The sequence below is a fragment of the Zasmidium cellare genome (assembly GCF_010093935.1).
Source record: "Zasmidium cellare ATCC 36951 unplaced genomic scaffold M409scaffold_21, whole genome shotgun sequence".
NCBI classification, from domain to species: Eukaryota; Fungi; Ascomycota; class Dothideomycetes; order Mycosphaerellales; family Mycosphaerellaceae; genus Zasmidium; species Zasmidium cellare.
In genome coordinates this window covers 196,379-216,376 of record NW_022986965.1, presented here as the reverse complement: position 1 = coordinate 216,376, position 19,998 = coordinate 196,379, and the positions used below count along the sequence as shown (strand labels likewise).

The 19,998-nt window shown below is 53.5% G+C and overlaps 10 protein-coding genes across 10 annotated transcripts; 6 read left to right on the top strand and 4 right to left on the bottom strand.

The window, feature by feature from the left end:
- Nucleotides 1–108: 108 nt before the first annotated feature.
- On the bottom strand, nucleotides 109–1,051 carry M409DRAFT_23949 (uncharacterized protein; the record flags this gene model as incomplete). The annotated part of the gene is made up of 2 exons (XM_033807018.1): nucleotides 109–545; nucleotides 610–1,051. 2 exons carry the CDS (start codon nucleotides 1,049–1,051, stop codon nucleotides 109–111), a joined length of 879 nt encoding a protein of 292 aa, XP_033666548.1.
- An 838-nt stretch (nucleotides 1,052–1,889) lies between these two features.
- Nucleotides 1,890–2,933, top strand: M409DRAFT_23948 (uncharacterized protein; the record flags this gene model as incomplete). Its single annotated transcript, XM_033807017.1, has 4 exons — nucleotides 1,890–2,567; nucleotides 2,627–2,705; nucleotides 2,763–2,810; nucleotides 2,875–2,933. 4 exons carry the CDS (start codon nucleotides 1,890–1,892, stop codon nucleotides 2,931–2,933), a joined length of 864 nt encoding a protein of 287 aa, XP_033666547.1.
- A 1,792-nt stretch (nucleotides 2,934–4,725) lies between these two features.
- M409DRAFT_55547 (uncharacterized protein) lies at nucleotides 4,726–6,743 on the top strand (the record flags this gene model as incomplete). Its single annotated transcript, XM_033813032.1, has 4 exons — nucleotides 4,726–5,002; nucleotides 5,059–5,492; nucleotides 5,558–6,468; nucleotides 6,521–6,743. 4 exons carry the CDS (start codon nucleotides 4,726–4,728, stop codon nucleotides 6,741–6,743), a joined length of 1,845 nt encoding a protein of 614 aa, XP_033666546.1.
- Nucleotides 6,744–7,223: 480 nt separating this feature from the next.
- M409DRAFT_55546 (uncharacterized protein) lies at nucleotides 7,224–8,087 on the top strand (the record flags this gene model as incomplete). Its single annotated transcript, XM_033813031.1, has 1 exon — nucleotides 7,224–8,087. The coding sequence occupies one exon, from the start codon at nucleotides 7,224–7,226 to the stop codon at nucleotides 8,085–8,087; it is 864 nt and encodes a 287-aa protein (XP_033666545.1).
- Nucleotides 8,088–9,744: 1,657 nt separating this feature from the next.
- Nucleotides 9,745–10,372, bottom strand: M409DRAFT_23945 (uncharacterized protein; the record flags this gene model as incomplete). The annotated part of the gene is made up of 2 exons (XM_033807016.1): nucleotides 9,745–9,811; nucleotides 9,864–10,372. 2 exons carry the CDS (start codon nucleotides 10,370–10,372, stop codon nucleotides 9,745–9,747), a joined length of 576 nt encoding a protein of 191 aa, XP_033666544.1.
- Nucleotides 10,373–11,004: 632 nt separating this feature from the next.
- M409DRAFT_67043 (uncharacterized protein) lies at nucleotides 11,005–12,945 on the top strand (the record flags this gene model as incomplete). Its single annotated transcript, XM_033817226.1, has 3 exons — nucleotides 11,005–11,208; nucleotides 11,264–11,836; nucleotides 11,890–12,945. The coding sequence occupies 3 exons, from the start codon at nucleotides 11,005–11,007 to the stop codon at nucleotides 12,943–12,945; spliced, it is 1,833 nt and encodes a 610-aa protein (XP_033666543.1).
- A 972-nt stretch (nucleotides 12,946–13,917) lies between these two features.
- Nucleotides 13,918–14,454, top strand: M409DRAFT_23943 (uncharacterized protein; the record flags this gene model as incomplete). Its single annotated transcript, XM_033807015.1, has 1 exon — nucleotides 13,918–14,454. One exon carries the CDS (start codon nucleotides 13,918–13,920, stop codon nucleotides 14,452–14,454), a length of 537 nt encoding a protein of 178 aa, XP_033666542.1.
- Nucleotides 14,455–15,076: 622 nt separating this feature from the next.
- Nucleotides 15,077–16,991, top strand: M409DRAFT_36853 (uncharacterized protein; the record flags this gene model as incomplete). The annotated part of the gene is made up of 5 exons (XM_033810626.1): nucleotides 15,077–15,586; nucleotides 15,639–15,730; nucleotides 15,782–15,815; nucleotides 15,864–16,797; nucleotides 16,879–16,991. 5 exons carry the CDS (start codon nucleotides 15,077–15,079, stop codon nucleotides 16,989–16,991), a joined length of 1,683 nt encoding a protein of 560 aa, XP_033666541.1.
- Nucleotides 16,992–17,018: 27 nt separating this feature from the next.
- M409DRAFT_23941 (uncharacterized protein) lies at nucleotides 17,019–17,881 on the bottom strand (the record flags this gene model as incomplete). Its single annotated transcript, XM_033807014.1, has 2 exons — nucleotides 17,019–17,036; nucleotides 17,093–17,881. The coding sequence occupies 2 exons, from the start codon at nucleotides 17,879–17,881 to the stop codon at nucleotides 17,019–17,021; spliced, it is 807 nt and encodes a 268-aa protein (XP_033666540.1).
- A 449-nt stretch (nucleotides 17,882–18,330) lies between these two features.
- Nucleotides 18,331–19,685, bottom strand: M409DRAFT_23940 (uncharacterized protein; the record flags this gene model as incomplete). The annotated part of the gene is made up of 2 exons (XM_033807013.1): nucleotides 18,331–18,602; nucleotides 18,653–19,685. 2 exons carry the CDS (start codon nucleotides 19,683–19,685, stop codon nucleotides 18,331–18,333), a joined length of 1,305 nt encoding a protein of 434 aa, XP_033666539.1.
- Between the last annotated feature and the right edge of the window lie 313 nt (nucleotides 19,686–19,998).

The following is a 19,998-nucleotide window of genomic DNA, read 5'->3' as shown; positions in this document are numbered from 1 at the left end:
GGAAGCGGCAGCGATTCCATGGTGGTACATGAACACATCGATGCTCGAATCACAAGCTGCCTTATCGGAGGATGGCCAGGTCTCCTTTGCTGTGTCTCCAAGAACGTATCAACCGTGCGGATTCATTGCGGCATTGGTCGGAAGATTCACACCGAACCTTGCGGCAAAATGGGCGAGTGCATCTTCGAAATCGTCTTCGGAGTAATCGTCGCTGCCCTCTTCGCTATTGTCGTCGTCGTACCAGAAGCTGGTACTATCGAACCCCAACAATATATCTTCTTCGCGCCACTCTTGCAGCGTCCTTTTCCGCCATTCCCAGGCCTCTTCTGTCAGCCTCTTAGCCTCTGTGACCAAGTCGCCCAAAGTCACGAGACCCGTCAGCTGGGACACAGATTCATCCGGCCATGGTCCATCCCCACCGCATAGCTTCAGGTCAACGTGCAACGGATCGACTGAGTCTTTGATGAGAATCGTTCCCCATGAAGAAGTTCGGGTCGAAGCAAACAGGGCCTTGGGTGGACACTTCAGGTTCGAAAGGGACCAGTCTTCAAATGTCAGAGTTTTGTCTTTGAAGAGCGGATTTGTGCAGAGATAGACAGAGGTACTTACGAGGATCGATCTCAACGCTGGCCCCGATCTTATCCTTATGGGCATACAGGCGAACTCGGAAGGGACGAATTGCCTCTCCCAGCTTCGAGTACTCCTGAAACCCCAGCAGCTCATTAAGCTCGCTGCGGACGAAGTACTTCTCGGGCACAAAGTACATGTATCGCCGAATTGGTTTTGATCTTGAGATGAGATCTCGAAACAATGTGCTCACACGCTGAAGCCGGTATACTTCCAGGGGTGGGACGAACTGTATGATCCTCTCCAAGATTTCCGGCAGGCCTAGACAGGCGTGTGCTGCAGTGCCCTGATCGAGGTCATCGTCAAATTCCCTGCTGGCACCATCCTCTGGAAGTGATTGTGGGTGTGTCGTGGTCACTTTCGCCTCTAGTGCCGTGAAGTACTCTTCGGCGTTTGGCAGATCGAACTCGTCATCATCCGACATCTTGAGTGCTGCACCTCTTTGCAGGTCTTGCAGCAGTTGGGCTTGATCAATGTGCTTGTTCGTTGCGGAGATGCTCAAGTGTGTTTGTTTGTCGTGGAAGAAGCTCAAGATGGCCCCACATCTGCACCGACAGAAAGTGGCCCGAGCGCAATGGCACCAGGATTGAGCCTCGCGGCATTTTCCATCTTCAATCCTCAACATTCACTTGTTACTCTTGAACGGCTCACAATACTGTAGCAGGATGCTTGTCAGCAATGCGATGGACGACCCTGCCATAAGAAGACATACCTTGATCGAGTGAGCCTCTTAGTCTGAGGTCCGGTCAGCAGTCTCCACCACGACCCACTGCAAGACCTCAACACCGTCTAGTCGAGGCTGTCTCTCAACCTGGAGCATTTCCCGTTGCAAGATGCGGTATAAACGACGACCAAGGAATCATGCATGTCTGCAGCCCTACGTGTGGACGGCTGCCTCGCCCATGTCGCAGCGGCCAAGGACTCGAACGCGAGCATAGCGAGCGGGGTCCATGGTACACAAGTACGCAAGCCATGGCAAACACAATTCCAGTCTATCTCACCAGTCAGCTGGAAATCTGAGGAATCAAGCTGCTTTACTCGGCAAGGATGTACACTGCTTTCAATAAGCTCGTTGGACCGGCGGAAGTTATGCGGACGAAACAGTATATGTATGCGACAAGGAAGAGCTCACGGCAAAGGTAAGGTTGTTGAGAAAGTCTGGTAGGTCTACTTGCTCAGCTACTTATCTTTCTTACTCACCTCTCTCTTCTCGCATCCTTCTTCTACAATCTCTCCAAGTATCAAGAACGGACATTATCAACATGGCACCAATCGCAACTGAATCCCCCCTCGCCTCCCACCGCAAACATCCTGACTTCCAAAAGACCGCCGGCGACGACGTCGGCTTCGGCGTCGCCGAAGACACCACCTCATTCAAAGACAAGCACGCCGAACGCGACTACATCAAAGGCCGTCTCGCAGGCGCCTACCGCATCTTCGGCCACTACGGCCTGAACGAAGGCCTAGCCGGCCACATCACCGCGCGGGATCCCATCGATCCAGAGACGTTCTGGGTGAATCCTCTAGGCGTGGATTTCAACATTATCAACAAGTCTGATCTGTTGAGGGTCGATCACAAGGGGAATGTACTCGACCATGGACCGAAGAGCAAGTTGCTTAACAAAGCGGCTTTCCTGATCCATGGCGCTATCCACGCCGCGAGGCCCGATGTCATCTGCGCCGCGCATACACATAGTGTGCACGGACGGGCGTACTGTTCGCTGGGCAAACCGCTGGAGATGATCTCGTTGGAGTCGTGTTTGTTCTTCGAGGATCAGGTGCTTTTTGAGGGGAAAGGGGTGGTGTTGGCTGAGGATGAGGGTTGTGATATTGCGGATGCGCTGGGGGAGAAGAAGGCGGCGTTGTTGAGGAATCATGGACTCTTAACGGTTGGGCAGAGTATTGAGGAGGCGGTGTTTTGGTTTTATACGTTGGATAAGGTGGGTTCTTATTTCGAAAAGTGCTGTACGTGATTCAGATGCTGATGCAGTTGTGACAGTGTTGTCATGTCCAACTTCTGGCAGACGCCGCCGCCGACGGAAGGGGTGGCGCCACGGTTAAAATCACCGACGAAGAAGGTAAGTCTAGATCGGTAATGTGTTGCAAACTCGATCTGACTGACTTGTTCACTGCAGCGGAATACACCAAAGGTATCGTGGGCACGCACAAGGGCGGTTGGTTTGGTGAGTGACTCGAAAGCACCGGTGTATTGAAGTGACGACGTACTGACTTGAATTGGTTTCACAGGCGGCAAAGCGCTGTTCGATCTGATTGATGAGGTTACTGGCAAGAAATACTGGCAATAGGTAGAAGTCGTTGTATGAGGCCAGCATTGGTGGTATAGCTCGGAGCCGAACTTCGTCCGTTAGTCCTCCAGGAGCATCTCACGCACTTGCTTACGCGGCTCTGGGAGTCGTTCATCACTTCACTTCTCGTTTCTTGCTCACCTTCATCATCATCTCAAACACCACGTGAGTTTGACTTTCAGCAAGCGGAAGCATAACGATGCCGTCGATAGAGTCTTGCATCCACGTTCGACCTTCCACGGAGTGATTCGGCGTTCGCTGCCCTAATCGTCAACGACCGGAGTTCGCATCCTTCGCGATTGCAATCTACCAAGAACATAGACCTGCGAACTGGACCTTGGGATTTCGGGCGTGCCGACCAGAAGGGAAGCTCCAGCTGTGCTTCTCAGGCGTCCACAATCGACGCTTGTGCCAAGAGATGGATGAAGCAGCCAAGATATATCATGCAGGGAAATCAAGAGATGTCGATCTTTGACACTGCGCATTTGATGCAGAAAGATGCTTCGGACGTGTCGGTGGTGATGATGTGCTGGTGAGGTTGAGATAAGGTCGAATGTTCTTCCATTGGACAGTGGACATGCTGCCACGGAGTTCGGTAGGCCTGACTTGCAAAAGAGCAGTATTGCATTGATACACTCGTGCACTGTCAACAGCTGCATTCTTAGTGCTCACTGCTCAGTAAGCATGCGACATGGTCGTCTCCAAGACTTGGCTCGTGTTGCGGACCACGAGGAGCTCGCTTGCAAGCACTTCAACCCCGACCTTCTTGATGGAGTATTCTGGTGTCTCCAGCCACGGCGCCTATAAGGTTAGCATGCGATCAGGTACCCGTACGGCCAGCCTGTCGGCATAAGGTAGCGCACATCCGGCTTGCGCAGGCCCAAGCCGCAAAACACGGCTGAGGCGCTTTCCAACAGACACCTCACTTGGTTAGTAAAGCTGAGGAAAGAGCAGCACAGTCATGTCCGAGATAACAGTACGAGTGCGAAAAGAAGGTTGCAGCTGAGAGCGATTTGTTGCCGGATACGGGATCGCACAGATACTGGATGCATGTGTAGGGCGTGGTGGTCGAATCACAGGCAAAAAATTCTGTCATCTGGGCGCGAAAATGGCAGGTGTTCCGTTCGGCACTACTGTACCCCGTCTTGCTGGCGCGATTCCTTGTGAATCTTGTCTTTTTTCTGATGGGCCCGGGTCGGAGTTGCTTGCGATGATGAAGGGAAGAGTTGGGTTGATGAAGTTTGAAGTGGTGGTGGGTTGGCAAGTGTCGTCTGGGAGTGGTGCAGAGGCAAAGGCTTGAACATGCGGCCCAAGCGATCCAAGCACGACAAAGCATCTGGCATCCCGGGCGTGGCGAGCTTCATCAGAGGTGTATGTCTTGGCTCCCGACTTGCCGGACGTCTTGACACCACCCAAGAAGTCGCGATGCAACGCTGCTTCCTAGCCTCGGGCTTGTCGCTGCAAACACTGCCCGCTGATTGGTGCCAAGCCACGAGGTGTATGAGAAGCGCACGTCCAGGATCGTGACCCTCACGCGACAAGACCACAACCAGATCCAGCCGTCGCCTGCAATAGGCTCGAATGCCGACTACTATCAATTCACTCGCCCCTCGCCGCAGTCCTTTTTGGGGGTTACCGTCGATAGATTGATGGGACGGTTCATTGGCCAAAACTCACTCCACATACCGTACCAGCAGACGTCTTAAAAGCCAGAGCTGCCCGCACTCACTACCCTGCCAGCTCTGTCTCGCACTTCCGCCCTCTCCCTGTCTCTCTCCCGCCACATACCGCCATGGCGACCAACCACGAGGACGCAGCCGCTGAGCTGCACGCAACTCTGGAGCAACGAACCGGCTCGATTGGCAATCGCGGCAGTGTCGATATGGCTGGAGCGAAGCTGGACATCAAGGAGAAGGATGACGTCGATGTCGATGCTCGAGATCTGGACCCGAGCGAGGAGGGCATGGAGCCGAATGAGCACGAGAAGAAGACCTTGCGCCGCATTGGCGACAAGTTCCCCAAGTCGGCCTACTTGATCGCGGTGGTGGAATTGTGCGAGCGCTTCACCTGTAAGTCATGATCATTGCGAGTATGTGAGGACGACGTGGATGCTGATGTATCACAGATTACGGCTGCCAAGGTCTCTTCCAGAACTACATCAACAACCGTCCAGGCGGCGAGGACGGGGCCCGCGGTCTGGGACTCGGCCACCAAGGCGCCACCGGCCTGAACGTCTTCTTCCAATTCTTCTGCTACGTCACGCCCATCCTCGGTGCCATCATCTCCGACCAGTATCTCGGAAAGTACAAGACCATCCTCATCTTCGCCGCTGTTTACTGGGTCGGCCTCATCATTCTCTGGACCACGGCTTTGCCAACGAGCATTGAGCATGGTGCTGCACTTGGTGGTTATGTCACCGCCATCGTTATCATTGGGTTTGGTACTGGTGGTATCAAGTCGAATATTGCGCCTCTCATTGCCGATCAGTACACTCGCCGCAAGATGGCGGTTACTACGGACCCCAAGACCAACGAGCGTGTCATCATTGATCCCGCCATCGTAAGTTATAAAACGTCACTGTGACAGGGATCGACGGCACAACTGACATGCGTTTGCTCTCGTAGACGTACCAACGAATTTACATGATGTTCTACGCCTGTATCAACGTCGGCTGCCTTTCGCTCCTGGCCACCCCTTTCATGGAGAAATACGAAGGCTTTTGGACCGCATACCTGCTGGGTTTCTGCGTCTTCTGCATCGGAGTAGTCGTGCTCATCCTCTGCCGCAACCGCTACATCGTTCGCCCTCCACAGGGCTCCATCATCACAGACGCCTTCAAAGCTATCGGGCTGATGATTGTCAACCGCAAACTCGACGCAGCTAAGCCATCGTGGCGTGCTGCCAATGGCAAGACCAAGCCAGTTGCATGGAACGATCACTTCGTCGACGAGTTGAAGCGTGCCCTGCGTGCTTGCAAGGTCTTCGCCTTCTATCCGATCTTCTGGGTTTGCTACGGGCAGTTCAGCTCCAACTTCATCGCACAGGCGGGTCAGATGGAAGGCCATGGCATGCCGAATGACTTGATGCAGAACTTCGATCCCATCTCCATCATTGTCTTCATCCCCATCTTGGACAAGCTGGTATACCCGGCGCTGCGCAAGTGGAAGATCGAACTTCGCCCAATCGCTCGTATCACGATCGGCTTCGTTCTGGCTTCTCTTTGCCTGGCATACGCCGCTATTGTGCAGCATCTTATCTACTCTGCTGGACCTTGCTACAAGCAGCCTGGAAAGTGCCCAGCCGGTATGGATGGGGAATCTCCATTGCCGAACCACGTCCACATCGTCGTCCAGACACCCGCGTACGTCTTTATCGGTGTTTCTGAGATCTTTATCTCTGTTACAGGTCTGGAATATGCGTACACAAAGTCCCCGCCGTCCATGAAGTCGTTCGTCCAGTCCCTGTACCTGTTGACGAACGCCCTTGGCTCGGCTTTGAACGAGGCTTTGGTCCCAGCTACTGGAGATCCAGATATGTATGTGCACCCATTTCCAGCTCATTGAGACCACTTACTGACAAATCTCTAGTCTCTGGATGTACACCGGTATCTCCGTCGCCGCTTTCTCCACTGCCATCATCTTCTGGTTCACATTCCACCACTACGACCAACAGGAACAAGAGATGAACGAGCTCGACGCAGAGGAGGCTTATGGTGGCATGACTCACGGGCAGGGCAAGACGAAAGACATTGATGGTGACTATGAGTCTCAGCGGGCTGCTTCGACTACAGGGCGCGAGCAGAAGTCCTGATTGAATGGGGCGTTTGCACGGTCGCTAGCTTAGTAGCTGTGATGTTGTACGAGGACACGATGATGTCTGTACTTGCTCATACGATGGAATGAAATCATACTCGATTGACTGATATCACTTCCCTGCAAAATTTCAAGCGTCTCCGGTACTGACTGCAGCCTCGCCACCACGGCAGCCATGATGTTGTCCTGTAAGGGGTAGATGGCACTCACTTCGGCGTTTTGCAAGTCATTGCAAGCTGCAATCCAGACTCGCCTCGTATGGGACTGGCTCAGCCAGAGACAGCGTGGCTCAAACATAACATCATGTCTCGCGTCAAGCGATATGGCCTCGAACATCTATCTCAGACGTTCCGGAACATGAGACAGTTCGCGAGTGGAAGGAAGCTGGAGTGAGTATAAAAGAGCAGGCATCATACGTTTCCTGGAGTACGGAACTCGAGAGACCTTTCGCCACAAACAAAAGACGAAGTAGTCCATCATGCCCTCAATCAGTGACGAGATGGGTCAATGTGGAAGGCCGGGTACATCACCATCTGCTTGCACAGGAGACGTGCAAGCGGACTTTAGGAGCCTTGCCCTCGACAGACCGTCAGAGCAGGGTAAAGGGACGTCGGATGAGCACATTACTGCTGCTGACTTCCGACACGAACGAGAAACTTTCACATCTAGTGACACGAGACAAACTGCTAACCTGGCAGTACAGTTGAACGAGTCCCTCGAGATGGTTTTGAAAGATCCTGACAGAATCCGAGGACGAAACGATGACGCTTCCTGGAGCCAGGCCGTCAATGAGGATGACGATGACGAGGAAGAGATGCGTTTGAGGGCGGAAGAAGCACAGCTGAACAAAGAGATCGAGGAGATCCGACATCACCTCTTGCTCCGAGCTCATAAGTTGAAAACCGAGAAGAATAACCGATTCAAGCATGTCCAAACCATTGCAAAACTAAAGGAAGATGTCGAATCGCTAGAGGAACAAGAGCGGGAGGCCGAAGCGCAGTATCGAGAAGGTCTCGCTCGCAGCAGCAGTTGGTGGAACCCAGGACGGTCCCTCTTTGGATCGACAGCTGAGCCTGAAGCTGAACGACGCGAGAGAGATGAAACCCGCGCCGAACGAGCACGAGTGATCGAGATAAATAACATCCAAATCGAGCACCACGCCAACGCGCTCTCCCATTTGGACGACAGTCTCACCAAGACCCGTCAGCGAGTGAGAGAGTTGAAGGCCACCCAGCGGGGGCTTCTCGCGAGGAAGGGGCAAATACTTAGGGCTAGGAAGGGGACGGGGGCAGGTGGGAGAAAACGTCGACGGAGCGAGGGGGGCGGGGGGGGAAGAGGTTGAAAGGGGGATGTGTTGAGGATTAGGGAGGTGGGGAGTGGGATTGGGGGATTGGGGGTGTTAGAAGAGTGAGCGGTGTGTAGCAACTACAATGCTGCTGGAAGTCTGGTACATATCATTGCGAAATGTAATCACCTAATGCCGGAGAAGCAATCATGCCATATATTTACGATCCATCGTACGTCCTCGAAACCCCCTTCAGGGAGATTGCGGTCTTGCCCAACCTCTACCGGTACTAAGATGCTGCAGCGTCTCATTCCACTTCGACCTGTCCTTACGAATAGACACATTGTCGCGGGCCAGAACATCGCCGCCCTTCGTGAAAGATGACAAGTCTTTACTAATGATGTACAGTCTACGACATAACACCCCGAAGTCGATGTATAAGGCCGAAGGCTTTTATCTCTCAATGGCCTCGTTGAGATTTTCCCTCGTTAAGATGTTCCCTCGCTAAGATTTTCATTCTTTGTCAACTTACCCATAGCACCCGAAATCTTTCAATTAACCATGGCCGAGATTGTCATGTGTGGCATACTCGGGATGTCGACATCGGCTAGCACGCAAGACATCGAAGCGGGCTATGAGCATCTGGCGCTTGAAAGACGTCTAGGCCACGATAAAGGAGAGGATGAGTCTGCGGCTCGTTTTCAATAGGTAGGGTAGATCTCGATGTCTCTACTGAGGGAAAGGATTATGTTTGCCAATCGCAATCGCAGAAAGAGGCAGAACTCCATGAGCTCAATATGGCGATAGACAACTGTGCAATTCGCATGGGACACTTGAAACGACAACGCCGAGAGATGAGAGCACATCTTGCAAGTATTCGTAAGGAAGCCCAGGGATATCAAACAGAGCTGTATCGGCTGGACAAAGAGGACAGTGAAGACCAGCACGGTGACACTTGGGAGCTGAAGGCTATAGGACAGAGTTGGAGCTGGTTTTCATTCAGAGTCGAAACCGCAGAAGAACGAAGGGAACGAGGCGTCAGCTGAGACGAGAGAATCACAAGGGCTTGGAAGACAGGTTGAGTGAGATTGAATGGGTGGAGGGTCGAGTGCAGGCTAAGTAGAAAGAGATTCTGAGGGCGGACACGCTCTGTTGGAGGCTCGATGGAAGATTCGTGAAGGCCATGGAGGCCAACAAGGCTACGTCAGGCTGGGAGTCGGCAGATTCGCTGGAGTCTCAACCGCCAGAACGACAGACGAAGAAACACCAATGAGCTACGCTGGGACGCTCAGACTTGATGAAGAGAATGGTCTTGCAGCCGGCATGTGGAAGGGAACGTTGGAGGGGTGAAGGGTGGAGGCAGATTTCAGGTGGTCCTATCCGATTGTGGATTGTTTAGAGAGTGTCCGTAGAATCTTGTCAAGATATAATCCAGCCAGCATGTGGCAGAGGCTTCCGTTACTTTCCAAGGCCCACTTCGAAACGTGTGGGTTGAACAACTACGCTTGTCTTTATCGAAGTCTTGTAGATGGAGCGCACACCCTTTGTCAAATGGTCAAGTGAAGGAAAACAGAATAGTCTAGAGATATAGTCTCGCTTTGACTACTGTAGAGTGATGTAATAGGGTCTCTTTGACTGTCTTTCTTGGTGGAAATTGTCTCTGCATGATGCAGACCGAGCGCTGGTTAGACCCTCACTGCTGCGATCCCGAGTCTTATTCCTTACCACCTCCGCCTATCACGACTTGTAGAAGCAGGAAAAGACCAATAGCCCACCAGTACCTGTCATATGTTAGCACACAATTCATCACGAGACTGAGAACGTGGAGCGTACTTCTGCAAGAACGTCTTCTCAGGCTCCTTGTCGCCCGTAGTGCCATCTTCGTTCACCACCACGGGCTTGTTCAGCTGTGGTACTGGACCAGGCTTTATCTTGACAACCTCCACCAGAAGGTTCTCCTTTGCCTTTGAGCCCTTCGTCTTTGGTGTCTCGTCACCTGCCTTGAATCCGACCTGGTACAACTCCCCATTTCCCTTCACGTGTAGCTGCAGCTTCTTGCTCTTCTCCGTCGCAAAGTTCGACGCGGCGGTCGCGATGCCACTCCACGATCCAGAAGGGTGGTAGAAGCCGACTCTCACGATGTCGTCAGTTCCCGGAATGGATGGTGAGTTGAAGCTCTTGATCGAGGCATTGTGTGCGGTGAAGGAGACCTTGGCGAGGGTTTGCGGTTTCGAGGCGGACAAAGGCCAGGCGAAGATGTCGACATTGCGCTCTTGGTCGGCGGCCAAGGCCAGAGAGCAGATGAAGGTCAGCACGAGGCTAAAGATGAGCTGCAACCTCATGATGCCGGATGGTGTGTTGGGGCTGTCGGGGTTGATTGTTGCTGATATCTCATGCGCCGGACTGATCTGCGGAAGGTTTTCAGCCGAGACCCCCGAGCAACGTCCAAGCTCCCCGGACTCGAAGACGACGGGAAAGAGGTGTCGAAGAATGTCGTCTTTCGATGTATTCCTATGGATAGAGGGCACAAGTTGATCAATCAATTCTCGCAATGTTCACCAAAGCTGCTGATAACGGCCAAGCTGACCAAGAGAGCGGAAATCAATTCGATGGCCAGCAATGATTGAAGCCACCCAGACTTCCGTGAACGAACCCCCCGCGTCTCCACCAAAAATACATCATCGTGCTGAGTGATTGAGAGCTGCAGGTACAGGGTCTCGTTGAAGCTCACCGAAAAATCGACTCCCTTCAATTACTTCCTTGCCCCTCGAAGCAATTTCTGCTTCACCCGCTTCCTGGCTCGTTTCTGCCTGCTCATCACTCTTGAAACGAGCTCTCACAAGCTTCACTCCAGCCCAAGCTCGCCGCCGAGCATTCACTGACGCAAGGGATCCGTGACAAACCATTGGAAACGCCTCCCTACAAATAGCTGCCCGCCATGTCGCACTCGCAAGCCTTCGGCGGAGGCACGTCGATGCCCTACCGCAACCCAGCGAGATCCGGCTCCAGGCAAATGTCGGTCGATCCACACAACGAGCTCAATCCCGAGAAGAACCACTACATCGGCATCGATGTGGGCACCGGTTCTGCTCGGGCATGTATCATGAACGACAAGGGCGACATCGTCGGCCTGGCCAGCGAGAACATTGGCCTGTGGCAGCCCGAGACTGGATACTACGTGAGAGCGGCCCATTGACTCGAAGATTCGAGGTTCAAGACTGACGAGATGCCAGGAACAATCGACAACTAACATTTGGCGATGCATCTGTTCGTCGATCCAGCGAGCCATGTCACAGCACAACATCGACCCCAACAGCATCCGCGGCATTGGTTTCGACGCCACTTGCTCTCTCACCGTCTTCAGAGAGGACACCGACGAGCCCGTCTCCGTGACCGGCCCCAAGTTCGACAACGCCGACGGCAACGACCGGAACGTCATCCTGTGGCTCGATCACCGCCCAGTCGAGGAGACGAAGAAGATCAACGCCACCAACCACAACCTCCTTCGATATGTGGGTGGCTCGATGAGCATTGAGATGGAGATTCCAAAGGTGCTGTGGCTCAAGAACAACATGCCGAAAGAGCTATTCGACAAGTGCAAGTTCTACGATCTGGGAGATGCCCTCACCCACATGGCTACCGGCAGCGAGACGCGCAGCTTCTGCAGTGTCGTTTGCAAGCAGGGCTACGTTCCAGTCGGTGTCGATGGCAGTGTCAAGGGCTGGCAAGAGGACTTCTTGACCGAGATTGGTCTCAAAGACTTGTGTGAGGACAACTTCAAACGCATGGGTGGCGTCGACGGGGTGGTATAAACCCTCTAGCGTGAATCGCGAAGGACAATGAGCTGACCACGATTTAGAACGGCCGATACCTCACCGCTGGTGAGCTCATCGGTACGCTTTCAGAAAAGGCGGGCGCCGACATGGGCCTTCCAGCCGGTATTGCGGTTGGCAGCGCTGTCATTGACGCATACGCTGGCTGGATTGGCACCGTCGGTGCAAAGGTGAACCTGTCGGGCGGTAGCATCGACGCAGGCAAGCCCAAGAACGACGTCTCTCAAGCCTTCACCCGTCTGGCTGCTGTCGCAGGTACTTCGACTTGCCATCTCGCCATGTCCGAGAAGCCCGTCTTCGTTAACGGCGTTTGGGGTCCGTACCGTGATGTGTTGATCCCAGATTACTGGCTTGCTGAAGGCGGTCAGTCCGCCACCGGTGAGTTGCTCAAGCACGTGGTCGAGACGCATCCGGCGTTCCAGGAGGCCATGTCCGTGGCGGAGACGTTCAACGCCAACATTTACGACTACCTCAACGAGCACTTGACCGAGTTGCAGCAAAGGGCTGGAGCTCCAGCAATCTCATATCTCGGCCGCCACTTCTTCTTCTACGGCGATCTCTTCGGCAACCGCTCGCCAGTAGCCGATCCAGACATGAAGGGCTCCCTCATCGGTCTGTCAAGCGACAAGAGCATCGACGGCCTTGCACTGTACTACTACGGTACGATGGAGTTCATCGCTCTCCAGACCCACCAGATCATCGAGCAGATGAACAACGCCGGCCACGTCATCTCCAGCATTTTCATGTCTGGTTCTCAGTGCCAGAACCCCGTCCTCATGTCTCTCATGGCCACCGCCTGCAACATGCCCGTCCTCATCCCACGATACGTCCACGCCGCCGTCGTCCACGGTGCAGCCATGCTTGGCGCAAAGGCTGCAAGCACCGACAAGCAAGGCAAGAGTGAGCCACTGTGGGATATCATGGACCGACTCAGCAAGGCTGGAAAGGCAGTTTATCCAAACAAGGATGAGGGCGAGAAGAAGCTGCTTGCAGCCAAGTACAAGGTGTTCCTGAAACAGTGTGAAGAGCAGAGACAGTACAGGAACGAGATCGACGACGCCATTACGGGCTGGAAGAGGTGAGAAAGAGGTTGATACAGACGTCAAGCCGACTTGGTCCGATCCTTGTACAGCGTAGACATAGAGCACAACGAAGGAGTCGGTTTTGAGTGAGGGATAGTTCTACACGGAGTTATTCCTCGTTCGAAACTTCTCTTTCATGGGCTACAGGCATAGCGGAGCGGATGCGGCTGGGAGCTGCGAGTTCTTCGGATGATCGGGATGGACTGAACGCTGCTGCTGCTGAGTTCGGAGGCCCGTTCCTTGCACGAAGAAATGGTAATGCATTATGAACCCCGCGATCCTTCCTGTTCTCCAGAAGTGGTATCCGCTCTCATAGTCAGTCTCGAAAGAGAAGCAAGATCGCTTATAGTGTAGGTTTGCATGTGCGCTGCCGAGAGCCGGTTTGTTGATCTCCACGACCCGGAACTCGTGAAGTTGGCCTGAGGCAGCCGCAGCCTTGAACAGACCGCCGAGGCCTTTCGATGCGAAGAACATCTAAAGTTTAAACCCGAAGTTCCTCGCGTCAACATTCTTCTAGGTACTCGACAGGACTCTTCTAGCTGATATTCCCTCCTAGACTCGAAGCCGCCTCGAGATTGATCAGCCGTAGCTGAGTTGACTGCTTCTTCTATAAACTATTGACGACTTTCTAGAATCCTCACGAGTAGTGCATAGTTCGAATCGACGATAGGGATACACCACGACTTTCTTCTACAGAGCCATTTGCGACTTCGATTGGATTTCATTTCGAGCAAGAGATAGAGAACGCGCGCGCTGGTGAGAGCTCACAGCTACACACGGTTGATATTCTTTGAGGAAAGAGCGCGGATGTGGTGGACTGTGTAACAATCACCTTGCGACCACTTCTGTTGTCAGTCTTCTGAGTCCGTGGCTGCATTCGACGCCAGCTACTCGTTCTGGCGTAGATGCAACCAAGGCCCAAGACTGAAAGTCATACCAGATGTATGTGGCCGAGGGAGTACTTCCGAAGCGATGAACAAGACGATACACGGGGAGGGACTCTTCCCAAACAGCTCTGCTTCCTCGAGTCCGTCAACTAACGAGTACGTCAAGGCGGAGTACGGAAAAGGCTTTATCGAAGACCGTGTCCGGCAATCAGTCACAGCCATGAACGACCGCGACTTCTCACCCTCCCACCCAGCCTGGGCAGCCTACAACGTCGTCTTTAGCTGCGGGTCGATATCGCGATACAAGCAGACCCCTTCGGAATACCACCTTCAACAAACCCGCGACATCTCCCGCGCCGGCATGCTGGAAGTCATCCAACAATTCACAGAATCGAACCCCAGGTGTCGCACTCGCCTCGTGGACGTGTTGACGTGTGTGGACGAGAAGAACCTCTTCGCCGAGTGCTATGTGACATTGGAAGAGTCGAACTTACCGCGGGGCACGGGCACGGTCAAGCAGAATGTGTCGAAGACGGTGTGGAGGTGGTTGGAGGGTGAGTGGCGGTGTGTTGATTATCGGAATATTGAGGGGTTGGATGGGCTTGCTGGGTTGGATGTGTGAAGTGGATGTTGATGGGGCGGCTATATTGTTCGATTAGACATGCTATGCGTCGGGGTGAGATCTTTTGTATTGGTGTGCAAGGTGGAATACTTGCAGCAATGCAACGCTTGGTAGGAGGGATCTCCGGATCTCATTCACCGCTTAGAGCGACAACGTGGAGGTTTCGTCAAACTACTATCAGTCGATTCTACATCTCAAGAGAACAATTGCAGACCAGCACGATCAAGAGGACAAAGTGTCTGCCCACCTCGATTCCACAACCCCGAAGCTTGATCACGCCCAATCCTGCATGAGGAGTAAGCGGCTAAACTTTAAATCCATCCGAAGTGGAGGAGGCAGCGGTTCCTGCGTCTGCTCGACGCCATCACCATCACCGACCTCTGGATTTTGCGGAGAAAGAGGCACGGCACATTCGCGCTTGAACGGCATGCTACGGTGTGATATGCACGACAGACATGAGAGGAGGCGGGGGAAGGGCAATCTATTGCGGTAGTGGATGATGTAGGTAAAAGTGGTTTGATTCCCTTCACTTTCTCTTGTCGTTCTTTACGAGTGCGGTCGCCTCATGGTGAGTTGTTTTCCTGCTGTTGTCAAGAGCTGCCGGATCTCGACAGTGCCCACGATGCTATCCCTCACCACGACCGCCCTCCTCCTCGCCTCCACGGCATCAAGTCTCCCTCAATGGGGCTGGCCCGGCCACGGCCCTCCTCACAGCCCAGGCCACAACCACGGCAGTCCCATCACAACAACCGTCAACCTAGGCTACTCCACCTACGAAGGAACCCGCCTCTCCCCCGCCAACGTCCTCCAGTATCTCGGCATCTCCTTCGCCGCACCACCACTTGGAAACCTCCGCTGGCGAGCGCCCCAAGATCCCGTTCACAAGACTGGCGTCCAACCTGCAGATGCTTTCCAACCGACATGTCTGGGATACTTCGGTGGCGGGCTGAGCGATAGTGTGAATGAAGATTGTTTGTACCTGAACGTCTTCGCTCCTGCGAACGCTACAACGGAGAGTAAACTGCCCGTGTGGTTCTTCATTCAGGGAGGCGGGTATGCTGGAGATACGGATCAGAATTTCAATTTCACGGAGGTGGTGGAGAGGAGTGGATATGGCATGATTGCTGTGCAGGTGAGGTGGATGGGAGATTATTGCTGGTGGAAGATTCTGATGCTCGTGTTAGATCAACTATCGAGTGGGAGCTTTTGGATTCCTTGCTAGTGAGAAGGTGAGAGGCGATGGAGATTTGAATGTTGGGCTTTTGGACCAGAGGAAGTGAGTGTTATTATTAAAAACTTCTGAAATCTCAACACTGACCACTGGTAGAGCGATGCATTGGGTACAGCAGTACATCCATCTCGTAAGACCAATGCTTGGGTAGACAAAAGATGCAGAAGCTGATGTGTAGCAGTTTGGCGGTGACCCAGAGCACGTTGTCATCCACGGCGACAGCGCAGGAGCTGGAAGTGTTGCTTTCCACCTCACCGCGTATGGCGGCCGGGACGACCACCTCTTCGTTGGCGGAATCTCGGAGTCGCCCTTCTGGCCAACGCACAGGACTGTGCCCGAAATGGAGTTCCAGTTTGAGAGGTTCGCGCAGAACGTCAGCTGTGACCCGGCTGAGGGCATCGACGTGATGGCTTGCCTTCGGTCAAAAGACACCGCGACTCTCCAAGGCGCAGACGTCACCTCGCCTTTCCCCGATGCGCCAAGTACGCCGAACCCATCGTGGTACTTCTTGCCTGTCATCGACAGCACGTTCTCGACCGATTACCTCTACAACCTCTTCGAGCAAGGCAAGCTCGTTCGTGTGCCTTTGATCGTTGGAGATGATACAGATGAAGGCACGGGCTTTGCAATCAATGCCAATACGTCCAGCGATTTCCTCAACTTCATGGATGCCAACTACCCCAAGCTTGGAAACTCGACATTGCAAAAGATCAGCAGAGCCTATCCAGAAAACGGCTTCGGCGCACCGATTGCTCATGGCCCATACTTCCCAGCAGCTGCAGCGGCATACGGAGAAGCGACGTTTATTTGTCCCGGGATCCAAATGGCCAGCTCACTAGCAAAGTATAACTCCGCAGCAAAGACCTGGAACTACAGATACAATGTTCAAGACCAGGCCTTGATCGCGGCGGGTCTCGGTGTGCCTCACGTCTCTGAGAAGCCTGCGATCTGGGGACCGAATAACGCTGGGGCTTGTGGTGACCCTTGCAGCTATCTGACGTACAATGCTAACATTGTGCCTGTTATGATGAGCTATTGGATTAGCTTCATCCTGACTCTCGATCCAAATACGTACAAGGTCAGGCAGGCGCCTGAGTGGCAGCCTTGGCAGAGTCAGGGTGGTGGTCATGGGTGGGGCGGATGGGCAGGCTGGGGTTGGGGCAATGGCGGCCATGGTGGTCAAGATGATGCAGAGGTCCAGCGGTTGGTCATCCAGACGAATGCATCGAGGATGGAGAATATCCCCAGTGCGCAACTACAGAGATGCGAGCTCTGGGAAGGCCTTGCTACGGTCACCGAGCAGTAGATAGCTGTCGTGGTAGTCCAGTATCGTTCAGTCTTCTGGGCAGACCTACGAAGTGCAGTCAGTAATGTATCCGAACAACGACCCACGCTCATCATCCCTACCATCTTTCGAGTAACTCCCCCATCCACAACCGTCTCCGCCCCTGTCACAAATTCGCTCTCGACGAGATACTCCACCGCCCTCAAAACATCCTCCACTCGTCCCACCCTACCATTCAAATGCCACTCATGATCATTCTTACTCAAACCCTCCTCCCACGCCTGTCCCTCCTCATCCGCCTCCTTACATTCACTCTGCACATGAATCCATCCCGGCAAAATAGCGTTGACACGAATATTCAACGGCGCCAGACTCGTCGCCATCGACTGCGTCAATCCCAACAACCCAGCTTTGGTCGCCGAGTAAGGCTCATTATTGACCTCGCTCATGAAGGCTCGTGTTGAGGACATGTGGATGATACACCCTCCACTCGTCCGTGCGCCGGTCTTCTGCAATATCGATAGACATGCCTGACTGAGTAACATGGGCGCCGTAAGGTTCGTCTCAACAGAAGCATTCCAATCCTCCAACGTCAGTTCGGAGAAATGACTCCCACCTACGCCACTCGTGTTCGCCGCGTTGTTGATCAAACAATCCACATGGCCAGAGAAGAATTGCCGTGCAGCTTCCGCAGTGCCTTTGATCTCTATCGGACTTCGCAGATTGCATTGGATCGATTGGAAGTCTCGGTCGGGTTGGTATTGCTGGGAAAGGAGGTTGTTGATGTGGTTCAGTTCGGTGATGTTGTTGTCCACAAGCATCACTCGGTGGCCTTTTTGAAGAAGAAGGCGGCTGAGGCCACGGCCGATGCCTCGGGCTGCGCCTGTTATGAGGAAGTTTTTGGATACCATGTTACTGCTGGATTGGTTGATTTGTGTAACAGAGTGGACAGGATGAACCTGGAAAGTGATGGAAAAAGTGGTGGTGACGTCATAGGACGGTTTTTCTGCGTTGCTTGAGGTGCACAGGAGCTTTTGAACCTCGAACATTCACTTACATTTTTGTCGCACTGACGTGCTTGTCACATGTTAGTGTCGGACCTAGTGAGCGCTGCATTCCACTTGGGGCAACAGCTGCAAGCAAAGTGCGTCTCACGTTTCACAGTTGAAACGTAAACTTCATGTTGTCGCAGCTACGTTCCAAGTCAAGTTTCCCGGGCAAGACGAAGCATCGATGTGATGTACTTTGTACTCTTCGGTGCAGGAATAAGGATGCGAGCCCGAAGTCCTTCATTCTTATTAAACAAGTTACAACTGCGAATCCTCCGCCGGCTCCCATCACCAGCCAATCCGATCACTCATCACACAGACTCGGCCCCGGTCCTCCGTCGAATCTTGTTCCACGGTGCTGACATTGCAGAGAGTAGGATGCCTCCTACAAGCATCAACAACCCCGCTGTGAGCACGCCGGCCATCCATTTCCTGTGTAGGCCAGAACCGATGATTGCGTATACTGCGCTCGGTCCGGCGAGGGTTCCAAATCCAACGGCGGTGTTAAGCAAGCCAGTCTTGGATGCTAGATTCTCAGATCCGAACATATCCGCCACAACGACTGGGAAGAGGGAGATGAAGCCTACGGAGAGTCAGTTCGGGGCAGCCCTCTGTCTATTTCATGCAGCTCACCGGAACCCAAGACGCCAACGAAAACAACGAAGAGGGTGAACAACGCTATGGCTGTTTCGGTATTCTCATCCTGGAGTGACACGGCAGGAAGCCAGAATACGACGTGTCCAATGCCGCATAGAAGAAAGCTAAGAGTAAGAGCAGTGCCCTTGCCAAGCCGGTCTGAGAGATAGCCTATGCCGATTCTTCCTATGATCGAGAGCCCGTTCATGAGACCCAAGAGCCAGGATGCGTACGTGGACCCTATGCCCTTGGCTTCAGCTGACGATGAGATCAAAAAGTATCTTGGCAGGAACCCAATCATAGCAATAGTACAGGCCGCCAGCAGCCACAGGAAACGTTTGTTCTTCAGAAGCTCGACATCGAACACTTGACCCCTACGCGTTCGTGAGTCCTGAGATGCTCTCGGCTTTAAGAAGAAGATACTCGGTACGAGGACTCCGATGGCGATGTATCCTAGGATCCGGAATGTTTTTGCGAGGCCGTACTTCGCCATCATCAGATCCACGCAATACGGCAACACGCATCCGCCCAAGGCACCACCTGATATAATGATTCCATTTGCGAGACCATGCATCCGAGCGCCGAAGTATTGCCTGGAGATCGTTGTCGTTGGCATGTACACAAAGGCCAGGCCTAAGCCGAACGTTAGGCCTTGTGACATGAACAGCTGCCAGAACGTGGTCGATACACTCGCCGTGAACAACGCAACCACCATCAAGGCAGCTCCGAGTATGAGCGATACTCGATACCCCACGAGATCGGCAAAGCGTCCAGTGAATGCTCCCAAGATGAAGTAAAGACTGGAGGCCACGCTACCAATGAGTATGATTTTCTCTGGAGGGTCACCAGCCAGTAAGTGAGTCTGATAATAGTTCGAGAACACGCCAAAGGTGTTTGTGTAGCCCACGCCTATGAAGAGCACCGCCCCGGCGGCTGTAACGACGGTCCATTTCGAGGCCTCTGCTGGCTTCTCATCTCCAGTCTCTGTCTGGACGGTAGTGTTGTTGATGTCGCTGGGTCCTTCTGGCATGATGAAATGCGCTTCTATGCGCTTCTCCAGGGTGGCACGAAGCTGCCTTTTGTTCGACTGCCATCTTCAAGCAACACCGAGGTGACGTTGAAACAAACGTCGCTGGAGGTTAACTCGGTGTTAAGCTCCCAAAGAGGCAATCCGAGACAGAGCCCAATGTCACCATCTCGCCGAGGAGCCGGCGAGCACTGCCGTGGGATCAACCTTCTTTGTCTCAGCCGTGTACTTTGTACATGTACCGAGGTCGACGTAGACATTAACAGTCATCTTGGACCTGTCATCTCCTTCCTCCTCCAGCAATAGTCAGCTGGAC